Source organism: Nannospalax galili, unplaced genomic scaffold, assembly GCF_000622305.1.
Source record: "Nannospalax galili isolate Female #2095 unplaced genomic scaffold, S.galili_v1.0 scaffold263, whole genome shotgun sequence".
Lineage (NCBI taxonomy): Eukaryota > Metazoa > Chordata > Mammalia > Rodentia > Spalacidae > Nannospalax > Nannospalax galili.
The window spans coordinates 2,685,810-2,707,890 of NW_008350402.1; the positions used below are offsets into that span (position 1 = coordinate 2,685,810).

The window sequence follows — 22,081 nt, forward strand, 5'->3', positions numbered from 1 at the left end:
AAAACGCAAATTTGTATATGATGTGGAGGTCAGAAGACACTTTGGGGAATTGGTTCTTGTCTTCCAGTGTGTTTGGGCTCAAACTGGTTGTCAGGCTTGCTCAGTAAGCACTTTTATTCACTCAGCCATCTTGCTGGCCTGCAAAAATTATTTTTTATGCATGTGTACAGGTACACATGTGTGTAGATACACAAAAAGCCAGAGGACAACCTCAGGTGTCATCCTCAGAAATGCTGTCCATCTCCCTCGAGACAGGGCCTCCCATTGTCCTGAGGCTCACCATTAGGCTAGGTTGGCTGCCAGCAAGCCCAGGGATCCTCCTGTCTGCCTCCCCAGCACTGAGATTACAAGCACATTCTGCCATGCCCAGCTTTTCATATGTGTTCTGGGGATCAAACAGGTTGTCTTGAAGTGCTTTGCCAAATGAAGCATCTCCCCAGCCCCTCAAAAAGTTTTACAATGTAAATTCTTGAAAGACATAAAGTAGGTGCTTAAGTCTAAGCTATTTCTATTTCTGTTTACCATTCACCATATTCCTCTAAGTACTGATGTGCCAGTCTCACCAGACCTGTTCTCTGAGAATGTATCTGAGTGCCCCTCTGCCTCAACTGCTCTTTTCTTCCTCTGGAATCCTGCATATCTCTCCAGGGTCAGGCCTGATGTGGTCATCAGACTGGAGGCTCTTTTGACGCCCTGGCAGGAATGACTGGCTCCTGGAAGAGCACTGCAACGTTCTATGGTTGGAATCCTCTCCCATCTTACCACCTTACCATGTAAATAAAGCATGGGCTCACCTCCACCCCATGTCTAGAAGGCAGTAGTATATTCTTTTTTTACAAAACAGGCATTTAGCCAATGAACATTTATAGAAGGAATGAACTTTTTTGTCCTCATATCTTTCTCTCTCCTCACTGTCCCTAAATAGTTCAGGTTGGCTCACTATGCTGTCCAAGGTGACCTGAAACTCAGAGCAATCCTCCTGTCTCAGCCTCCCAAGTGCTGAGATTACAGGCATGAGCCACCATGCCTGGTAAAGAGACTAACCATCAGCTGTTATCAGCTTTGAGTAGGAATATAGTAAAAACAATATTGATATTAAAGAAGAATTTGGGTGATTAAGAGAAATAATGTAGGGCACAGGGCATGGTGGCGTACGCCTTTAATCCCAGCACTCGGGAGGCAGATGCAGGCGGATCTCTGTGAGTGGAAGGCAAGCCTGGTCTACAGAGTGAGTTCCAGGCCAGCTGGGGCTACAGGGAGACCCTGTCTCAAAAAGACCAAAAAAAAAAAAAAAAAGAAAGAATGTAGGGTAAGAGTTAGTACTTGGTATTATGCTTGGTACACAGTCAAAATTCATGGAGATTACTATTAACAAGTAGGCCCCCTTGAGACACATCTAAGAGGGTTATTTAGAAGTCTTAGTACTCCCTGGCTGTGGTGGTACTTCCCTGTAATCCCATCACTCAGGAGATAGAGACAGGATTGTTCCAAGTTCAAGGTTAACCTGGCCTAGTGAGTTCTAGCCTAGCCTGGGCTACATACTGAGACCTTGTTTCAAATAATATGCAAGTTCAAGGTTAACCTGGCCTATGTAATGAGTTCTAGCCTAGCCTGGGCTACATACTGAGACCTTGTTTCAAATAATATATGACTCCCCCCAACATACAGACACACACACAGATACACAGACACACAGACACAGACACAGACACCACACACACACACACACACACACACACACACACAAAGTCTTAGTGCTCTGTATAGTTTGAAAAGTGCTGTCCTGGGTTGTATGACTCGTAGATCTGACTTTTCAGTGAGAGCTCAAATATTCTTAGTATAAAAGTAAAGACAACCAATCTCACATGATAATAAAAACAAACATAAGTATGGTTTAAGTCTCACTTTTCCTCTTTCCTCCAACAATACAGGATTTCTGGAGGTCTATGCAGTGCATTTCCATGCAGTTTTCCAAGAGTCCACTCTGTCCACATGAACAGATTTTGTAACAACCAACTTCCCCTGCAGATGATGGCACCTGGATTAGTGTCCCCTGACGGACAATGAAGTCAGAAGCTTCTCCCAATTTGCAGCCTGGACAATATAAAATTGAAAACAGAATACAAGGATTAGCGGCTAGCACTGCTCAGCGTCACTGTTTCACAACATGAGATAACTTTACTGAAGTCTCTTAGGGTCTATGTAGCTATTAAAATTATTCTATAAAACTTTCACCAAATTAACGAATTTGTTTTGCTCACTGCCCCAAAGTTCATTCTCTCAAATGAAAATTCCATGTTTTAGGGGTGATTAAGGACTTATACCTCAAAGTTAGCTATAATTCAGTACAAAAAAATACTATGAAGATATATAGCTTTGGCCAAGCATAGTAATACACACTTGCAATCCTAGCACTTGGGAAACAGTTAGGAGGATGGCCAAGTCCTGGGCTAGCTTGCTCTACACAGTGAGGCCTTATCTCAAAACATACAACAAAAATGTAGTTTTTAAAATTTCTTTGAGATAATCAAATATATTTGAAAAATAACAAATATTTTTTAAATGGAGTACAGAAATTCATAATGTTTTTAGAATAATTTTGGCCATGACAATTTTTAGCGATAAGTATACTATAAATTCAAAGAAAAACTGAGTATTTGGATGGGCTTAATGAAAACTTATTTCCTATGGAATATATTTCTACTTTATCATAAAATGAGTTTTCTGAGTTTAACAAAACAAGAGGACTCTGAGCTGAAGTGCACATTAGCATACCGTGTACAGACGGTACCATTTTCACTGTATTCCATTTTCTTGCCAAGTAAAATATTGGCCAAGCTATAATACAATGACAAAAGGGCACAAAGTACCACTTTGAAGTTTCAAACAAGCCAACGTTTCCTTTCAGCTAGTCCCGATAAGACTCTCTAACTGACATGGCACCATGCAAGTCACGGCCTTTATTTAACCTTTGCTCCTTTTTATTTTAGAGATATTTTAAAATGTTGATTCTAACAAGACAAATACTTTCAACTGAGAAAGAGATTAAAAAGAAACAAAATGTTGCCATAACTAATTTTAAATTACTGATAGACAGCTAGAGAGATAGATATAGACTATAAAAATTCTATAAATACACATTTTTTTTCAGGGGCTAGGTAGGTGCCGCAGTGGTAGAACACTTCCCTAGAGTGTACAAGACTGAAGTGGCACAGTAATGCAAAACAAAACAAAACTAAATGGTTCCTTGTATGCATTTCAATACAACATTAATATATATTTTTTGGGGTAGGGTCCAATGTAGTTTAGACTGGCCTCAAATTCACTCTATAGCTGAGAATGACCTTGAACTTGGATACTCCAGCATCTACTTCCCAAGCACTGAGGTTACAGGAGTGCACCTCCCTGCCTAGCCTTTGTTTATTTTTGTGGTGCTGGGGATTGCATCTACGCCTTATACACATTAGTCTAACACTCAAATATTGAGCTATACCTCCAGCCCATTAACTATGGCTCCTCTTGACTATGACATTTCTCCACATACTACAAGAAATAAAAGAAAAACATGAACGTGTAGTTTATTTTCCAAATATTACAACATGAAAATACAAAAAGTTAGCCTAAGCTTCTCTTTTCTTTTATAGTCAAGAATTCCATAACTCATTATGACAGTTAAGTTTTGCATTGATATCATTAGTTTATGGCTAAAATGACAATTGAAAATTATGTGTCCTTGTCTTTCTCTGTATAAATGAATGTTTTCTGGGAGACCCTTAAATGTTACAGAACAGAATATAGAAACCAAAGTCCCTGTGATCTCATCTAATAACAACCATCTAGAGAAATGAGAACAGAATATAGGAGCCAAAGTCTCCTGACCCCATCTAGTGACAACCATTGAAAGGAATGTCAGTAGGTGTGTCCCTGCTCATGGCACACATGCCCATCCTCCTCTTACCTTGGACACAAGAATACGGAAGACAGGGCTCTCCAGATGGACACCCTTTTCGGTTCACCTCACAGAGCTCATGGGCTGGGCAAGGATTTGGGTTACAGGGATGAGTCACTTCTTCTACAATGTTATCTAAAGTACTTGGCCCTGAAAAATCCAAAACAGGTCAGTGTAACCAACCTAAAAGAACAAAAGAAGTCTATAAACCACCTGACTTAATTATGGCTGGAATAAATGGAGAGCTCATGGGCATAAAGCAAGGCCTGATTCTAACGAGCACTAACGAATCTAAGCACTTAGATCATTTGTCATTTTAGCATAACTTAGCCAATCATCCACTTATTAACTAGATACCCACAATATGCTGGGCAAGATCCTAGGTATTAGCTACAGTAATGAGCAAAGCAGACAAGTCTTTAACATGGAGCTTCTATCTAGAAGAGAGACAAACCAGATAACTGTAAATGGTATGCAGTTCAGCAGACAGACAGTGATAGGCATTTTGGGTAGGGGAGCAAATAGATGCTTTTATGAAAGAGGGATAATCTGGCACTTAAAAAATCATAATGGACTGGGTATGGTGGTGCATGCCTTTAATCCCAGTACTCAGAGGCAGAGGCAGGAGGATATCTGTGAGATCAAGGCCAGCGTGGTCTACATAGGGAGTTCCAGGCCAGCTGCGGCTACAGGGAGACCCTGTCTCAAAAAAAAAAAAAAAATCGCAAATGGTAATCTATTATGGCAGTATGAACCCCATATAATGATTATATTTAACTTTTAAAATCATAACCAAGAAAGAGTAACATTTAGAACATGTATTTAAAGAGAGTATTGATATTCAAACAAAAGAACTTATTTAATTTTCCTCCTACTGAAATAGTTTCCTTCTATACAAATATTTGACTGCTGTAAGAGTCTAGGCTTATGAATACATTAGTCTTGCTTCCTTGATTTTAGGCCTGACTCAGACTCTAAGACTCTGCGGAGAAAGAAGGGTTCTCAGGGCTCACTTCATCCAGCCCAGCCATTCTGAACATGGGGAATCTGAAACTGGAAAGATGCGATCTTCTCAAGGTCATAGAGGTCAAATTCTAACCTAACACATTCAGTTTTGCTATACAGGTCACAGTGGTTTATTCTGAGAGAATGTGATAGAGACAACCAGCTATAAATTCATCATCCACTCTTCTCTCTTTACTAACAGATCTCTAATTTTACTCATAGTGGCCTGGGTCCATAGCTAAAAAGATAATCTATCCAAGTTTTCTGAACAATTACGAATGTCCAGTGATATTAAAGAGAAGTTGTTCTTCTCCCTTTTACCATCTGGAACTAGAACAATGTGGCTAGATCCAACAGTCATGACGTGATCATAAAGCACAGGAAGTTACCTAGGACAGTGGAGAAGCAGAGAAGACACCAGGTTCCTGGTGTTGGCACCACCACGGACATCCCTATCATCTCGTTTCTGGGTTTTCCTGTACTTTTATCTGAAGGCTTCTATTCCCCTTTCCAGCCAGTTTATGGTACTAATGCCCCCTGGTGGCAGCCTAAACATTTTCCTTCCCTCAATTACTAAATGCATGGCCTGCTCCACATCTGTCACATTGCCGTCAAGAAGCTCGCTCAGGAATCCCTCAATGAGAAACCAACCCACACTTGTCGCTGTTGAGAGGAGTATTTGGTGGAGAGAAGCTAATGCAGTGAGCTAAGCTCCCTTTTCTTTTACTAACCCAAGGTCCAGCTCTTTCTTTTCTATTGGGTGGATAAGTTCAAGCCAGGCCTGGCTCAGGTGTCCTGATATTCTGATGACAAAAAGCTAATTGTTTCCTGGGGGAAATCCCACTTTTTCTGGTCACATCAAGAAAGGGACAATGATGATTTCTGAGAATGCTGCAGCCCCTTCCTTGAAATCCTGATGGCTAACAGTTCATACTTCCTCCAAATGGTAAAGACCACTTCTGCTTACAAATCTTAAGATGACAATCCTTTGTTGGGCCAAAAAGGCCAAGCCAATATGAGTCTGTGACTGAGACAGTATGACTGAGACAGTGTGAGTGATTGAGATTGGGATAGTTAATACTGACTGCCAACCTGATGTGTCCAGGGGTTTGTCTCCTAGGGAGTGTGAGAGGGCTTCTAGATTAGGTTAGTTGAGGTGGGAAGACCTACTCTAAATGTGGGCAGCACCATTCCACAAACTGAGGGCCTGGACTGAAGGAAAAGGAGAAAGTAAGCTGAGCACCACTTCACTCTCTGCCTGCGGATACAATAATGACCAAGGAAGGGCCTCATGCTTCTGCTATCATGACAGACTTGTGAGCCACAATAAAACCTTGAATTATGAGCCAAAACAAACCCTTCCTTCCTTAAATCATTTTTGTCATAGCAATGAGAAAAGTAAGTAATGCAGATGGCGTCATCAGACAACAGTTCTCACCAGACAGCACTCATGGATGACAAAGAGCCAGGGCAGAGACCCAGATCTAAACTGCACACAGTACTTACTGAGGTATGTGTCCAAAGGAATACAGTTCTCCAGGTCGTCTGCAGGAGACAGGAACTCACAAACACTTTCAGCTGTGTGGTCCTCAGGGAATTTGTTCTGGTCTCCACATTTTTTGAGAATCTCTACACAATCTGATCTTAAAAAGAAAAATGTACCTAGATTTTTGGATTCAAGGAATCTCCTCATGTTGTCTGGTCAAAATTACTTATTTGTGAAGTTTTTGACAAAGTGAGTTTTCATTACTTAACAATTTTTCACAGTTGGTTAAGAGTAAGAATGGTAAAATTTCCAGCTGCCAGTAAATTCAAAGTCTCCCTAACTTCCTCTAATTGGAGAGCTAAGGCCTTGCTCAGCCATCAGTGTGACTTTCTACCATCTTTAAGAGGTCAGGCTAGGCTGATTTGCAAAATCATGATCCTATGTTCAGGACCTTATCCTGTCTGCTTCTGCTCTTCGTTTCCTCTATTTCTCATTATAATACCTTTTTAGTTATCATCATTAAGGTGTCTTGCCTTAGAACAACCAGAAAGTATACTACTTTAGAATTTTTCTTAGTCTTCTTAGTCTTGAATAAGGATCTCTTCTGTGAGTGTTCTGTGCTGAGTCTACACACTTCCCACTTGCTGCCTTCTGTTTATCATTCAACAATACTTTGGTAACTTCCTTAATCAGGGCATTCTTGAGTCATGTCAGAAAACAGATTTAAAGCCAGGTGTGGTGGTTCATGCCTGTAATCCCAGAGCTCAGGAAGCTGAGGCAGGAGGCTTGCCCTGAATTCAAGGCCAGCCTGAACTAGAGAGTGATAGGGTAAGAACCCTCCTTCAAAACTAAATTCAAGTCAACTAAACTAAATAGAACCCCCCCCCCCGCATCAAAACCAAACCAAACCCGACACCTGGACCCTGTGAGGGTTGAAATAATCTGAGCAGTACTGAGCCACACACTGAGTTTAGGGACTGAATATTAACTTGGTTTTGGAAAAGCTTTAGGAAACACAGGTGCTAGAAGAACAGCTGACAGAGATTACTCCATAGTTACTTTTAGTTTCACCCACCACTGCGGTTTCCCTCTTTGCTTTGTCCTAGATTTCCTAAGTAAACCGCTGTTTACTATGAATAGGCCCTAATGACTATATTCACCAACTCTGTCAATCGTCAGACATTTATGGGATATCTATTGTGTGTGCAAGAGAAAAAGAGGAAAGAGGAAAAAAGACAAATGGCACAAAAAAGGTTCTAAATTGAACAGGATTATTCCTAAAACAAGAATACAATGAAAATATTAAAGGTCTGGAGACATCACTTAGCATGTAGAAGTGCTGGCCAGCAAGCCTGAAAAATGCCTAAAGTTTGGTTCCTGGAACTCATCACACACACACTATGGTATGCACATGCACATACACACACATGCACACACACACACAAATTAAATAAATAAATAAATGTAATAAAAATTTAAAGTATAAAAATGGAATTGTGTGTTGAAGTTATTTAAGGAACTTCTTGTTGAGCTAATTTCCATAATAAAATACCATAAAGTTCTATTTGAATAAGGATAAACTAGTATCAACTGAAGAAATGTGGGAAGACTCCATAGGAATGTCTGGAATTTGGAAAGAGCCAAGAAGGTCAGGCCCTGGGCAAGTGAAGATGGGAGGAACAGCTCTAAGCAGGGCAGAAAAAAGTCTGAAAGCATTTGCTATGAGGAGGGTCACAGACAAAGGGAGCAAGTGGGAGGAGAAAGTTCTAAAGTGAGGCTCTGGAGGTTCTGAGCTCAAACTGGAGACTGACTATGATGAAAAAGACTTACTTGCAAATAATACTTCCCCGAGATTTACTATGGCAAGGTTTAATCTGCAGTGAGCAAGCGATTGCTTTCCACATTTCCGGCTGGCACTTCTTAATATCAAGAACAGGAATGCTGATGAATGGCATCTTTATACTTCCTTTCTCCCACAGCTTCATGTCATTCATGGCTCCTTGATCTGACTGAGCATTACAACTCCTGAAAAGTTCTGTCGGCCTTAAAAAAAAAGCCAGAAGGAATCAGATGATTATTTTCTGAAGAGAAACAATGAGCAAAATCCTGATACATTTACAGATGTAGAAAATCTGGCTTTCTTCAAGAACCTGCATAAAATCCATCATAGGCTATCAGTTCAAGCGTTTGAAGACATGGTGGATTGTAGCATTAAGACACTGACTGCATGTTTTAATTTAACAGATTCTTGTGTCTAAACATCCAAGATGCTTGAAACAGCACTGACATCCCCAGGCCATCCCATTTTATTTCAGAAATGAGTCTGAATCTTTAAAACTGAGATATAATTTATTAAACAAAATGTACAGATTATATGAGTTTGATGTGACTTGACAAGTGTATTGCTCACAGAAACACATCTAAGTCAGTAAACATTTCCATCATATCAAACAGTTCCCATGTGCCCTGTCAAGTCAGCCCAATGACCATTACTCTTTATACTTAACGTCATTATGAATTAACGCAAGCTGTTTTAGAATTTCCTAAAGATGGAATCTCAGTGCATTTATTCTTTTGGGCCTGGAATTTTCAGTAAAACATAATCGTTTTGGTTTTATTTGTTTTGAGGTAAGATCTCACTATGCATCCCTAGCTGGTTTGGAGCTATGTATATCAGACTGGCCTTGAACTCACAGAGTTGGCATCAAGGTGTGCACCACCATACCAAGAAGCAAAACATAATCTTTTTGTTGTTGTATATGCAAATATTTTATTCCTTTTTATTGCAGAATAATACCTATTAATTTAGCATATCTTTTGTGAAACAACTTTCTTGCTCTTTGCCCTTCTTAAAAATGTTGTATTTTTTTTTTTTTTTTTTTTTTTTTTATAAAATTTTTTTTTAAAAGACAGCTTTGCACTGGGGAAATAAAGACAGCTGGCACCTCATAAGCACCAGATCTCAGCTACAGTCTTTCTGAAGGCGCCTGCTTAAAGGCCGGCTTCCTGGAGACCGGGATTACAAAGGTAGTAGTTTCCTTTGGCTTTTAATTTTCCCATGACATTAATGGCACAAGTGAGACAGCTGAGTACTACACGCTGATACATGTAAAAGCCACAGAGAAGGCTTTTGAAACAAAATAAAGGGAGACAGCCTGGACATACTCTGAGGGTATCGCGTGACATGGGTGTGCTAAAACACAGCAGGCAATACGCTCATATACATAAAATACAAATAATAAAATTAAAAAAAAAAGATTCTGGGGGGCTGGAGAGATGGCTCAGCGGTTAAGAGCACTGACTGCTCTTGCAGAGGACCCGGGTTTGATTCCCAGCACCCATTTTCACATGTAATTAAAAAAAATAATGTGGGGCTGGAGAGATGGCTCAGCAGTTAAAAACGCTGACTGTTCTTGCAGAAGACCTGGGTTCGAATCCAAGCATCCACATGGCAGAGTCCCAGGGGATCCGACAGCTCTTCTGTCCTCCTTGGGCGTTGTACAACACAGGTGCACTTACCTACATGCAGGCAATACACGGATACACACAAAATAAAAATAATAAATAAAAATATTTTTTTAAAAAAAGCTAGGCATGATAGCACATACCTGTAATCCCAATACTTGGGAGGCAGAGGCAAGAGGATCAGGTGTTCAAGGCCAGATTGAGCTACATAGCTAATTTGAGGCCAGTCTAAGTTATATGAGACCCTGCCTCAAACAAATAAAAAAACAACAAAAAAAAAACACAACTTACTGGAGTTTAATTTAGGTACAATATAATGTGCAAACTGAAAATTTAGTTTAATAATGTTTGAAGACTATATCTAGCTATGTACTTAAAAACCCCAAGCAAGACACAGAACATACCCTAAAGTTCCCTCACGTCCTTGATTTTCTGGTCCATATCCCCACAAATTACTTGTACTTATTCTTAGAATATTCTTATGAATCATCAAGAATGTTGGGCTTCTAGCTGGGCATGATGGCACTCGCCTTTAGTCCCATTTAGACCATTCATGTTTTTGGGAGTCTCAGTAGCTTGGCTTTTTCCCCTCTGTGTACTATGCCATCGCTTGGACACCACAGTGTGTTATATTCTTTTGTGCGCCTGATGAATGTTTTCGGGTCCTCTCCCAATACCAGGCTACTATGAATAACACTAGTAGAAAATACTTTTTGTGACATGTGCTTTAAAAATTATGTATTTTTATTTTATGTGTATGAGTGTTTTGCCTGTATGTTTGTAAGTACACAGGTGCATAAAATGCCTATGGAGGACAGAAGAGGGCACCTGATGCCCTCATACAGATGGTTGTTAGCTGCCATGTGGGTGCTGGGAACCAAAACTGGGTCCTCTGCAAGAGCAGCCAGTGCTTTTAACCATTGAGCCATCTCTCCAGCCTCTCATGCTCTTAAATGGTCAATTCTTTCTTAAAAAAAAAAAAGGACTTTAAATGTAAAACTATGGCATGCAACCTGCTGTACTGTCTCATGCTCTTAAATGGTCATTTCTTTCTTTAAAAAAAAAAGGACTTTAAATGTAAAACTATGGCATGCAACCTGCTGTACTGAAATATGCATACAAACTGTAAAATGGCTAATTAAGCTAACTAACATGTATACCTTACATCCTTATCCTTTTTGTGGTAAATACTTCTCTTAGCAATTTTCAAATATATAATACACTTACTAGTTTCGCCTTGTATAAAACACCTTAAATTTATTTGTCCTAACTGAAACTTTGTATCCTTTGACCACCATCCCTCCATTTCCTCCCCATCCCACCTCAGCATTTTATAACCATTAATATGTGTGTGTGTGTACGTGTGTGTGCCTGAATATGTGGATACCAGATGACAACCTCAGGTGTGTCATAGATGCCATCCAGCTTTTTGTGAGACAAGAATGTCTCATTGGCGTAGAGCTCCCCAGTAAGCCCCGGGATCCACTTGTTTCTACCCACTCAGCACTTGGATTGCAAGACTGTGCCACCACACCTTTTAAAAAATATTTTTTACATGGGTTCTGGGGACCAAACTCAGGTCCTTATATGCTTTGTCAAGTACTTAACCAACTGAATCATCTTCCCAGCTCTTATAACCATTATTTTACTCTTTGCTTTTATTATATTTATTTACTCTGTGAGTGGGGTAGAGTCGGGGAGCATGTGTGCCATAATGTGCATATAAAGGTTAGAGGACAACTTGCAAGAGTCAGTTCTCTCCTTTCCACCATACGGATTCCAGACGTCAAACTTAGGTCATCAGGCTTGGTGGCTGTGCCTTAACCCACTGAGCTATCTTGTTTGCCCTAGTCTCTGCTTTTAGATTCTAGACAAATGAGATCAAGTAACATGTATTTTTCTATTATTTCACTTTAACATAATGTATTCCAGGTTTATCCATGTGTGGCAAATGACAGACTTCCTTCTTTTTGAAGGCTGAATAGCGTTCATATATATATCATATTTTCATTATCCATTCTTCTGTTGATGACACTTGGATGATTTTATACACTGGCTATTAACAATGCTGCAACATATGAATAAAGTATCTTGCCAGGCATGGTGGTACACACCTTTAATCCCAGCACTTGGGAGGGAGAGGCAGGAGGATCTCTGTGAGCTCAAGGCCAGCCTGGTCTACATAGTGAGTTCCAGGCCAGCTAGGGCTTCAGGGAGAATCCATCTCAAAAAGACAAAAAAAAAAAAAAATCTTTTGGGCACATTTCACACCCTTTGACACAAATCTAGTAGTGGGATTGCTGGGCCATATGGTAGTTCTATCTTGAACTTAAAAAGATTTAAATTATTTTATTTATGTATTCATTTATTTATGTGCATGCATGCATGTGTGTGTGGGGGGGGCATGCACATGCCACAGCTCCTGTGTGGAGGTCAGAAAACATCTTGCAGGAATTGGTTCTCTCCTTTTACCCTGTGGGTCCTGGGGATCCAACTCAGGTTATCAGCCTTGGTGGCAAGCACTTTTACCCACTGAGTCATCTCCCCAGGCCTTCTATTTTTAGTTCTGAAGAACATTCATACTGATTCCATAATGGATACAATAATTAATGTTTCCATCAATAGTATAAAGGCCTCAGTTGCTGGTGTGGTGGCACATGCCTTTAATTCCAGCAGTCAGGAGGCAGAGGCAGGCAGATCTCTGTGAGACTGAGGCCCAGAGAGTTCCAGGCCAGGTAAGCCTACAGGGAGACCCTGTCCCAACAAAGCAAAACAAATAATAAAAAATAAAGGCCCTGGGGCTGGAGAGATGGCTCAGGGGTTAAGAACACTGACTGCTCTTGCAGAGGACCTGGGTTTGATTCCCAGCACCCACATGGTGGCTACAAACCATCCATAACTCCAGTTCCAGGAGAATCGATGCCTTCTTCTGACCTCCACGGGCATTGCATGACATGGGTGCACTTACACACATGCAGGCAATACACTCATACACATAAAAAAAAAAGGCTTCATTATATTGCCCCTAGCTGGCCTCAAACTCCTTGGCTTATGAAACCCCTTTTCAGCTTATCAGGTAGGTAGGATCAAATTTATACCTGCTAGCTTTAAAAAACTGAAAAAATAAAATCAGCTATCTATTATTATTCATGTGTGTGTGTTATTTGCGATGTGTGTGTGGTGTGTGAGGGTGTGCACATGCCACAGCATGTGTGTGGAGGTCATAGGGTAATTTAATCTTGGGGAGTTGGTTCTTTCCTTTCACCATGAGAGCTGGGGATTGAACTCAGGTTGTCAGGCTTGTGCAGCAAGTGCCTTCACCCACTGACTCCTTAAATTTTTTTTTTGTTTCATTTATTATCTGTGTGTGTGTGTGTGTGTGTGTGTGTGTGTGTGTGTGTGTGTGCGCTCATGCCTTGGTGAGTGTGTGGAGGTCAGAGGACCACTTTTGGGAGTCAGTTTTCTCCTTTCACAGTTGGTTCTGGGGATAGAATTTGGGTTATCAGGCTGAAGAGATAGCTTAGCAGTCAAACACTGTTCTTGCAGAGGACCTGGGTTCAATTCCAACACCCACATGGCAGCTAACAATTGTCAGTAACTCCAGTTCCAGGAGGATCCAACACCCTCTTCTGTCTTCCACAGGCACTGCATGACATGGGTGCACTTACATACATGCTGGCTACCATACACATAAAATAAAAATAATAAATGTTGTCTTTCTTGCACAGCAAGTACTTTTCTGAGCCATCTCACCAGCTCCATAGCTGCTAGCTTCGATGTTTAGTTCTATGATCTATGTTGAAGTAATTTTTCTCCTCTTTTTGGTTTTCAGACAGCATCTCATGTGGTTTAGGCTGGTCTAAAACTCACAATGAAACTGAAGCTGTCTGGTCTCCTGACTCCACTCCCAAGTGCTGGCATTCAGACATTTAAAGCAACAGAAATTAAACCAAGTGTATAGTTTTTGGACACTGGGTATGGCAGAGATGGCTGAAATCCCAGGACTCTGGAGGTTAGGGCAGGAGATCTTGTGTATGAGGCCAGTCTGAGGGCTATATAGCAAGTTCAAAGCCAGCCTAGCCTACACAGCAAAACCTAGTCTAAAAAAAATGGATAGAATAAAAAGGCAAGCACAGACATCCCACACACAGTAAACTGATTTTGACACAAAACATCAAGGCAAAATAAGCTCCTTAGCGAAGCTGGAGCTGGGATATATTCTTTCTGTTTTCTAAAAGAGTCTGTGTAATACTTGTATAGTTTTTCCCTTATATGCTTAGTATGCTTTACCAGGAAAACCATCTAAATCCTAATTTTCTTTGTGTGAAGATTTATAATTATAAATAAATTCGTATTTTCTAGTAGACTAATCCCATTTACTATTTCTTCTTGTTGTTAGGGTTTTTGTTTTAAGACAGGGTGTCATATAGCCCAGGTTGGTCTTGAACTTGCTATGTAACTAGAATGACAAACTTCTGATTCTCCTGTCTCTAACTCCCAAATGCTGGATTATAGACATGCACCACCACACCTAGCTTAGGTTTTTTTTTTAAAGGTACATTATATAAGTTGTGGGATTTGTGGCATAAAACTGATCATAGTATACTTTATTCTTTAAACATTTTTTTTCCTTATTTTATGTGTATGAGTGAATGTTTTGCCTGTATTTTTTTTTTTTTTTTGAGACAGGGTCTCCTTGTAGCCCCAGCTGTCCTGGAACTCACTATGTAGACCAGGCTGGCCTCAAACTCACAAAGATCTGCCTGCCTCTGCCTCCCAAGTGCTAGGATTAAAGGCATGTGCCACCACGCCCAGCTTGCCTGTATTTTTATGTGTACCATATGTGTGTAACACCTGTGAAAGTCAGAAGATGGCACTGGATTCCCTGGAACTGGAGTTACAGTCAGTCCTTAGCCACCATTTGGGTGTTGGGAACCAAACCTGGTCCTCTGCAAGAGCAGCAAGTGCTCTTAACCACTAAGCTATTTCTCCAGCCTCATTTTTTTAAATGTCCTTAAACATACAAGGATACACTTATTCCTGATATTAACAATTTGTAAATTTATATTTACTTATGTCTTTTAACAGTCTTGATGAAAATTTATGATTTTAAACATCTTTTCAATAACTAACATTTGCCCTTGTGAATTTTCTCTAATGTAAACTTCATATTTAATTGATTTTTATTCTTTTCTCATGACTGTGTATACATTATGTACTTGTTAATATGAGTGTATGTACAGTGAGTACAAGTGCCCCCCTCCCCTTCCCCCTCCCCCTCCTCCTCATTTTAGTCCTTTTTTTGAGACAGGTCTCCCTGTAGGCACAGCTGGCCTGGAAATAGCTATTGAGACTAGGCTGGACTTGATCTCACAGAGATCCGCCCACCTCTGCCTCCCAAGTGCTGGAATTAAAGGCCTGGCTGTTATTATTTTTGAGGCAAGGTCTCTCACTGAACCTAAAGCTCATTGATTTGGCTAGGCTGGCTGGCTGATGTGATTCAGGGGTATATCTACCTCTGCCCCCTTCCCCCAGGGCTAGGGTTACAGGTATGTACTACCACACCCAGCTTTTTTAATGTTGGTTCTTATGCCTGTCCAGCAGGCACCTTACCCTACTGAGCCTTCTCTCCAGCCTGGTTTTTATTCTTTATTCTTACTTTTGGTTTTCTCTTCTCTGAATTACTTAATATAGAAGCTTGGATTATGATTTAAAAAAATCTTTCCTTTTAAATATTTAATATTAAATAAATTAAAGAAATAAAAAAACACACAATTTTCTTCTAAGCCCTGTACCTCATAATACTGTTACCATGAACTGGAGGCCTTTTCTAATTTATTTTGTGATTTCTTCTTTGACTCACAGGTTATTTAGAAACATTTAATTATGAATATTTTGGAGCATTTCTATATGATTTACTTTCATTGGATTTAATGTGTTTAGGCTAGGCTGGCTGGCCAATGACCTCCATGGAAATGCCATCTCTGGAGGCTTCACCTGATGGGGACCTAAAGCAAGTGCTTTAACCATTGCGCCATCTTTCCAGTCCATGTCCTTTTTGTGCAGAGCTCATAATTGGTATTGTCTAGGGTGTATTTAGATATAAAGTTGTGTTGCTATTACCAGCAGTCAGAATTATGTATGACTTTGACTTCAAATATATAACATCCATTTTATGAATTTGAACGTTATTCAGTCTCTCAGCCAAGTCCTTATTGGCTAACACTTTATCATGTGTAAAGACCTCAGTTTCCTTACCCAAAGTAACAATGTGAATAAAAGGATAGGTTGGAGCCAGATGTGGTGGCACATGCCTTTAATCCCAACACTGGAGAGGCAGAGGCAGGTGGGTATCTGTTGTGAGATCAAGGTCAGCCTGGTCTACATAGTGGAGATATAGGGACAGATCCTGTCTTAAAAAAAAAAAAACGCTTGAAGAGAGCACATCTGTCACAATGGCTGTCTGGTGTAGGATTTCCTCTAGGTCAGTGGAATGACTCCTTCGTGTGTTCTCTGGATCTCTGGCTTGCAGCTCACAAAAGCAGCTACCTCTTTAGAAACTGTCCCTCCCTGGCCTATCTCATGTGGAATTGTCCTGTTTGTCTTCTAGACACCCCTTTTCTGTTTTCTTTAGCTACTAACTATGGACATGCTCTGGACTCAGACCTTGGCCTTTTATTTTTCTTATTATTCTTTTTTAGAAAATATTTTATTATTTTAATTTTTATGTATATGAGTGTCATGCCTTCATGTAGGTTAAGTGTACCCGTGTGGTGCAATGCCCACGGAGAACAGAAGAGGCTGTTGGATCCCCCGGAACTGGAGTTATGGACAGTTGTTAGCTGCTGTGTGGGTGGTAGGATTCAAACCAGGGTCTTTTGTAAGAACTCTCAGGTTCTTTTTTTTTTTTTTGTAAATGTGTATGAGTGTATTGCCTGCATGTATGTGAGTATACCCACGTTGTGCAATGCCACGGAGGTCAGAATAGAGCTTCAGGTTCCCCTAGAACTGAAGTTAAGGACAGTTCGTAGCCACCCTGTGGGTGCTGGGAATCAAACTCGGGTCCTCTGCAAGAGCAGTCAGTGTTCTTAACCACTGAGCCATCTCTCCAGCCCTGATTTTTTTTCCCCTTATTATTCTTGACGCCTCAGGAAAACTCTTAATTTAATTGCTTCTGTAAAGAACTGTCTTTGAATTAAGCAAGTGACTCACTGTGTAGGAACAACCAATAATGAAGGTCCTTTTTTTTTGATGTAGCCCACAATGGCCTAAAATTCTTTAGGTAGTTAAGGCTTGCCTTAAATTTCTGATCGTCCTGCCTTTACCTCCCAAGTGCTAGGGTATAGGCCTGCACCATCACTCTCAGCTTGAGGTCCTATAAAAATTAAATAGTACATAGATAGAACTTTGGATGACTAAATAGTTCACAAGGATTTATTCTGTAGTGACCTGTTCCCACTGGTAGTGTGCAGTAGAAGGGAGAATGGACCGAAGGCACCGGATTCTCTGAGTTTTGGGAGTTCCAGGCAGCTCTAGATCAGAAGGAACTCTGCAACGGTTCTTTCTTTCCAGATCGGAAAGGATTCTGCAATGGATTTCCTTTCCAGATTGGAAGGGACTCTGAAATGGATTTCCTTTCCAGATGGGAAGGGACTCTGCAAAGGTTCTTCCCCTTCCAGATCAGAAGTCAAGGAACCTCCTTTCCAGATTGGAAGGGACTCTGCAGCGGTACCTCCTTTCCAGAGACTACATAGAAGGGAAAGAGCATTTAAAGACAAAATCATAAAGAAATACAGTTTTCCTTTAACCCAGAAGGCACAATATCAGAGGAAAGTGGTATTTTACTTACTTAAAACAAGTGAATTGATAATTGCATACTTCCACCTCATGTATAATAATTTTCCTACCTGTTGTTAAAGTTTGTACAGTAAGTAAGGTTTCTACAGCCCAACTGACAAGGCTCTCGGACATCCGCCAGACAGGTCAACATAGACACCTCCACTGGATTATATTCACAGATGCGGTCAAACTCTTGCCAACTCTGTGTATTGCCCCAGCTCATGCTATAAAGTTTCGTGCACAGTTCCCTGAAACAAAAGCATTAAATGCAGAAATGTAAGAGATAAGCCCAATGAATATTTTATCTGCACAAAAATCCCAATTCTTCTTCTTATTATTATTTTTTTGGTCTTTTTGAGATAGGGTCTCCCTGTAGCCCCAGCTGTCCTGGAACTTACTATGTAGACCAGGATGGCCTTGAACTCACAGAGATCCGCCTGCCCCTGCCTCCCGAGTGCTGGGATTAAAGGCGTGCACCACCATGCCTGGCAAAAAAAACCCAATTCTTTAAAAAAAAATTATTTTATGTGTATGAGTGTATTGCCTACATGTAGGTAGGTGCACCCATGTCATGCAGGGCTCACAGAAGTTAAAGGCGTGCACCACCATGCCTGGCAAAAAAAAACCCAATTCTTTAAAAAAAAATTATTTTATGTGTATGAGTGTATTGCCTACATGTAGGTAGGTGCACCCATGTCATGCAGGGCTCACAGAAGTCAGAAGAGGGTATAGGGTCCCCAGAATTGGAGTTACAGACGTCATGTGGGTGCTGGGAATCAAACCTGGGTCCTTGGTATGATTATTTTCTCCTATATTTTTCTTATCTTCCCTGTTTTTTCAATATTTACTTGAAACATGGTTTTGCCTCCACAAATGCATAATCCCCTATAATTATACTCAATTATAAGAGGCAGAATGCTTCTCTTAAGAATGCTCTTAAGAATGGTTAGGGGTTAAGACTATGTGCCCAAGATTACAAGACCCTGGGTTCAATCCTCAGAACCAGGAAAAAAGTGTGTGTGGGGATTATAGACTTAAGGTTTGCTTAAGCCCTTGTATTCCTCAAGATGCTCAAAGCTTCTATATACTATTGTTGTTGATACATCGAATTCTTATTTTCAGTATCTGCTAAGTGCAAAGAAACTTGAGTGTGTCTGTAGTCAAAGAATATTGGCAGGCCATTTCCAAATGCTTTCATATGGTGAATTAATTAGTTTTAACTTTTACTTGTAAAAACTCGCTATAAAAATTTAATATTATTTTTAAAAAATTTAATATTATTGAAATAAAGTCACAAGTAAAAATTTTCTACTGTCCTCACATTTTATCTGATGCTCTCAATTACCCTTATGAAGAAGATATCTTTACTTTAAAGTTTGTTCATTCACTCTCCCAATGTTTATGAGTGCCTATTTCACATGCATGCTTGATCAAGGCACTGGAAACTCAGTAGTGATTAAAACAGACCAGATCCTGGTTCTCAGGGGAGCTTTCACACTTTGAGGAGGAGGAAGTCAGTGCTTTCTCTAGCCCTTAACTTTCTAGGTTATTTAACATCTCAGAGTTAGTTTCTAACATTTAAAATAGAAATTATACAAATTTTCCCAATTACCTCATAAAGTTTTATAAAGATGGCGTCTGATGGACAAGAAAGCATTCAACAACACATAGAACTCTATTCCAGGCTGTTGAGATGAGTAAAGGGGCCTGTTGCCAGGCCTGAAGACCTGAGTCTGAGCTCACATGGTAGGAGAGACTGCAAGTTATCAACACATGGACCATAGCACATCCTCTCTCAAACAAACAAACAAAAACAAACAATAAAACTCTTAGGCTGGACATGGTAGCACTTGCCTTTAATCCCAGCAGCCTTTGATTCTAGCACTCAGGAAGCAGAGGCAGGTGGATCACTGTGGGTTCAAGGCCAGTCTAGCCTATATATTGAGTTCCTGGCCAGCCAGTGATACAGAATGAGATCCTGTTTCAACAAACAGGTAAACAACCAAACAAACATCAAAAACCAACGCTATTCCAAAAACGGTGAGGAAAGCTTGTTCCTTACTGAAGCTCCTTCGGGACTACACAGACATTCCAAGGTCTAGCAACTCAAGGTACACATCACCTCCCCCCCCCTTTTTTTGTGGGCATTCAAAGCATCCTTCTCATTAAGACATTTATTAACTTTTACAAGCAACCCATTTCCGTAATCATAAGGATAAGTTTACCATTAAGCCTTTCTTTCGATTAATTTTCTTTGGATGTTTTTGGTATGTTTGGTAAAGTTTAATGAACTATCCTAGACACTATTTTTTCTTCTTAAAGTTCATCCAATTTAAAGGAAAAGTTGTTTCATTCTTATCTCCTTTCTGTTTCAGAATTTCCTAGTAATGTTTGGGCCCTTTTTGTCCAAAATATCTTTGATAAGGCAAACTTCTATTATATCCTGTTTTATCATGGCTTTAGTTATCTCCATTTATTTTTATCTCTAGATTGATTCCTCTGTCTATATTTGTATTATTAATTTTTTATCTCTAAGTGTAACACCCAACCAACTGCTCTGTTTTGACTATGAAATAATGCCCCACTGGCTCTCATACTGAAGGCGTGGCCCCAGCTGGCAGAACAATTCTGAGAGTCAATGGAAACTTTAGGAAGTTGGGTCTAGCTGGAGGGTCTAGTTGGAGGAAGCAGGTCCCTGGGAGGTGCTACTGAAGGCTGTGTCTTGTCTCTGGGCCCTTCTGATCCCTTTCTGCTTCCTGGCTGCTATGAGGTGAGTCCCTCTGATCTACCAAACGCCTCTACCATGTTCTCCTCAGAGCAAGTCAATGGAGACAGGGGATGTGGACTGAAGCCCTTGAAACTATGGAACAAAATAAATCATCCCTCACTTGTATATGGCAGCTATTTTGCCACAGCAAAAATAAACAATAACAACAACAAAACAAACACCCCACTGGCACAAATGCCTAAACAACTCAGATTGTTCTTTAACAAAAGATTGCTTAAATGCAAAGTTCCTTCATTCATTTGTTCCTTCCTTCCAACACAGGTCTCATGTGGCTTGGGCTGGCCCTGAGCTCAGTATGTAGCTGAGGATGACCTTGAGCTTCTGATCATCTTGTCTCCATCTCCTGAGTGCTGGGATTACAGATATGTGCCACCATAGCTCATTTATGTGGTGCTGGAGGGCTTTGTGCATGCTAGGCAAGCACTCTATTAAATGACCCACATCTCTATCCCAAAGTCTCATAATTTAATAAGGAGACTATCTCTTAGACATTAGATCACACTGCTTCTAGCACTCAATGTATAATATAATCTTTGTTTCATTTAAACTTTTTTTTTTTTCTTTTTGAGACAGGGTCTCCTTGTAGCTCTAGCTGTCCTGGAACTCACTATGTAGACCAGGCTGGCCTTGAACTCACAAAGATCTGCCTGCCTCTGCCTCCCAAGTGCTGGGATTAAAGGCGTGCAACACCACGCCCAGCCTCATTTAAACATTTTAAAATTATATTTATTTGTGTGTATGAGCAGAGCTAAAAAAAAAAAAAAGAGAGCCTGCTCTCTCCATCTACCATGTGGGTCCTAGAAATGGAACTTAGGTTGACAGGCTTGGTGGCAAGCACCTTTACCTGCTGAGCCATCTAGCTGGCCCTAAAATAATGCCTTTTAGTTATACAATCTTCAGTAAATATTTGACGAATATAAGAACAAAAGACATATCTTCTGTTTATCTTTTGGTACTGGGACTTGAACCTAGGGCCTTGCACATGCTAGGTAAGGCCTCTACCACTGAGCTATATTCCCCAGGTCAAATTTTATATCTCCCAAATACTAAACCTAGACAAAACAAGAATGTAACATCTGCAAGGTTTAATACCCACCAGTTTAAATCCTGTTTTCTACTGATTTTAATAGAAGAAAATAAGACACTAACCTACATATTGAGGTATTTGCTTTAGAGCAACAATGCAATTTAGCCCCATCAAGGCCAGTTGAGGGAGGAGGGTGTACAGTGACTCCAGGGTGAACTGATTGTGAGCTTTCAAGAAAACACTGCCAAAGAGGATCTTGAGGCAAGGGCTGGGTCTTACAACCCTCGATGAGACCGTCAACAATTTCCATTTCTGTTTTCTTAGACATCAGAATTCTCTTGCAGGCATTTTGGCAAGCATGGTCTTCAGCTCTGTCACAGCAGTATAAACCTATATTCAGGATATAAGTCCTGCATTAGCTGGTTTTATAACATATATGCTCAGGAGAAGAACTCGGCAGCAAGGTGGAAACAACACTATTCTCTGTGAGTCTTTGCAGTGCACAGAACCTACCCCATTCTC

General features: G+C 40.3%; 1 protein-coding gene across 1 annotated transcript in view; it reads right to left on the reverse strand.

Moving 5' to 3' along the window:
- The window catches only part of Reck (reversion inducing cysteine rich protein with kazal motifs), a 57,887-nt gene that overhangs the window by 15,658 nt on the left and 20,148 nt on the right, over positions 1-22,081 (reverse strand). The window contains exons 6-11 of the mRNA XM_029570730.1: positions 21,682-21,949; positions 17,813-17,992; positions 8,271-8,483; positions 6,461-6,597; positions 3,959-4,099; positions 1,906-2,094 (exon numbers count right to left, since the gene is read on the reverse strand). Coding sequence (XP_029426590.1) covers positions 1,906-2,094; positions 3,959-4,099; positions 6,461-6,597; positions 8,271-8,483; positions 17,813-17,992; positions 21,682-21,949 — 1,128 coding nt within the window. The remainder of the gene's footprint in view (positions 1-1,905; positions 2,095-3,958; positions 4,100-6,460; positions 6,598-8,270; positions 8,484-17,812; positions 17,993-21,681; positions 21,950-22,081) is intronic.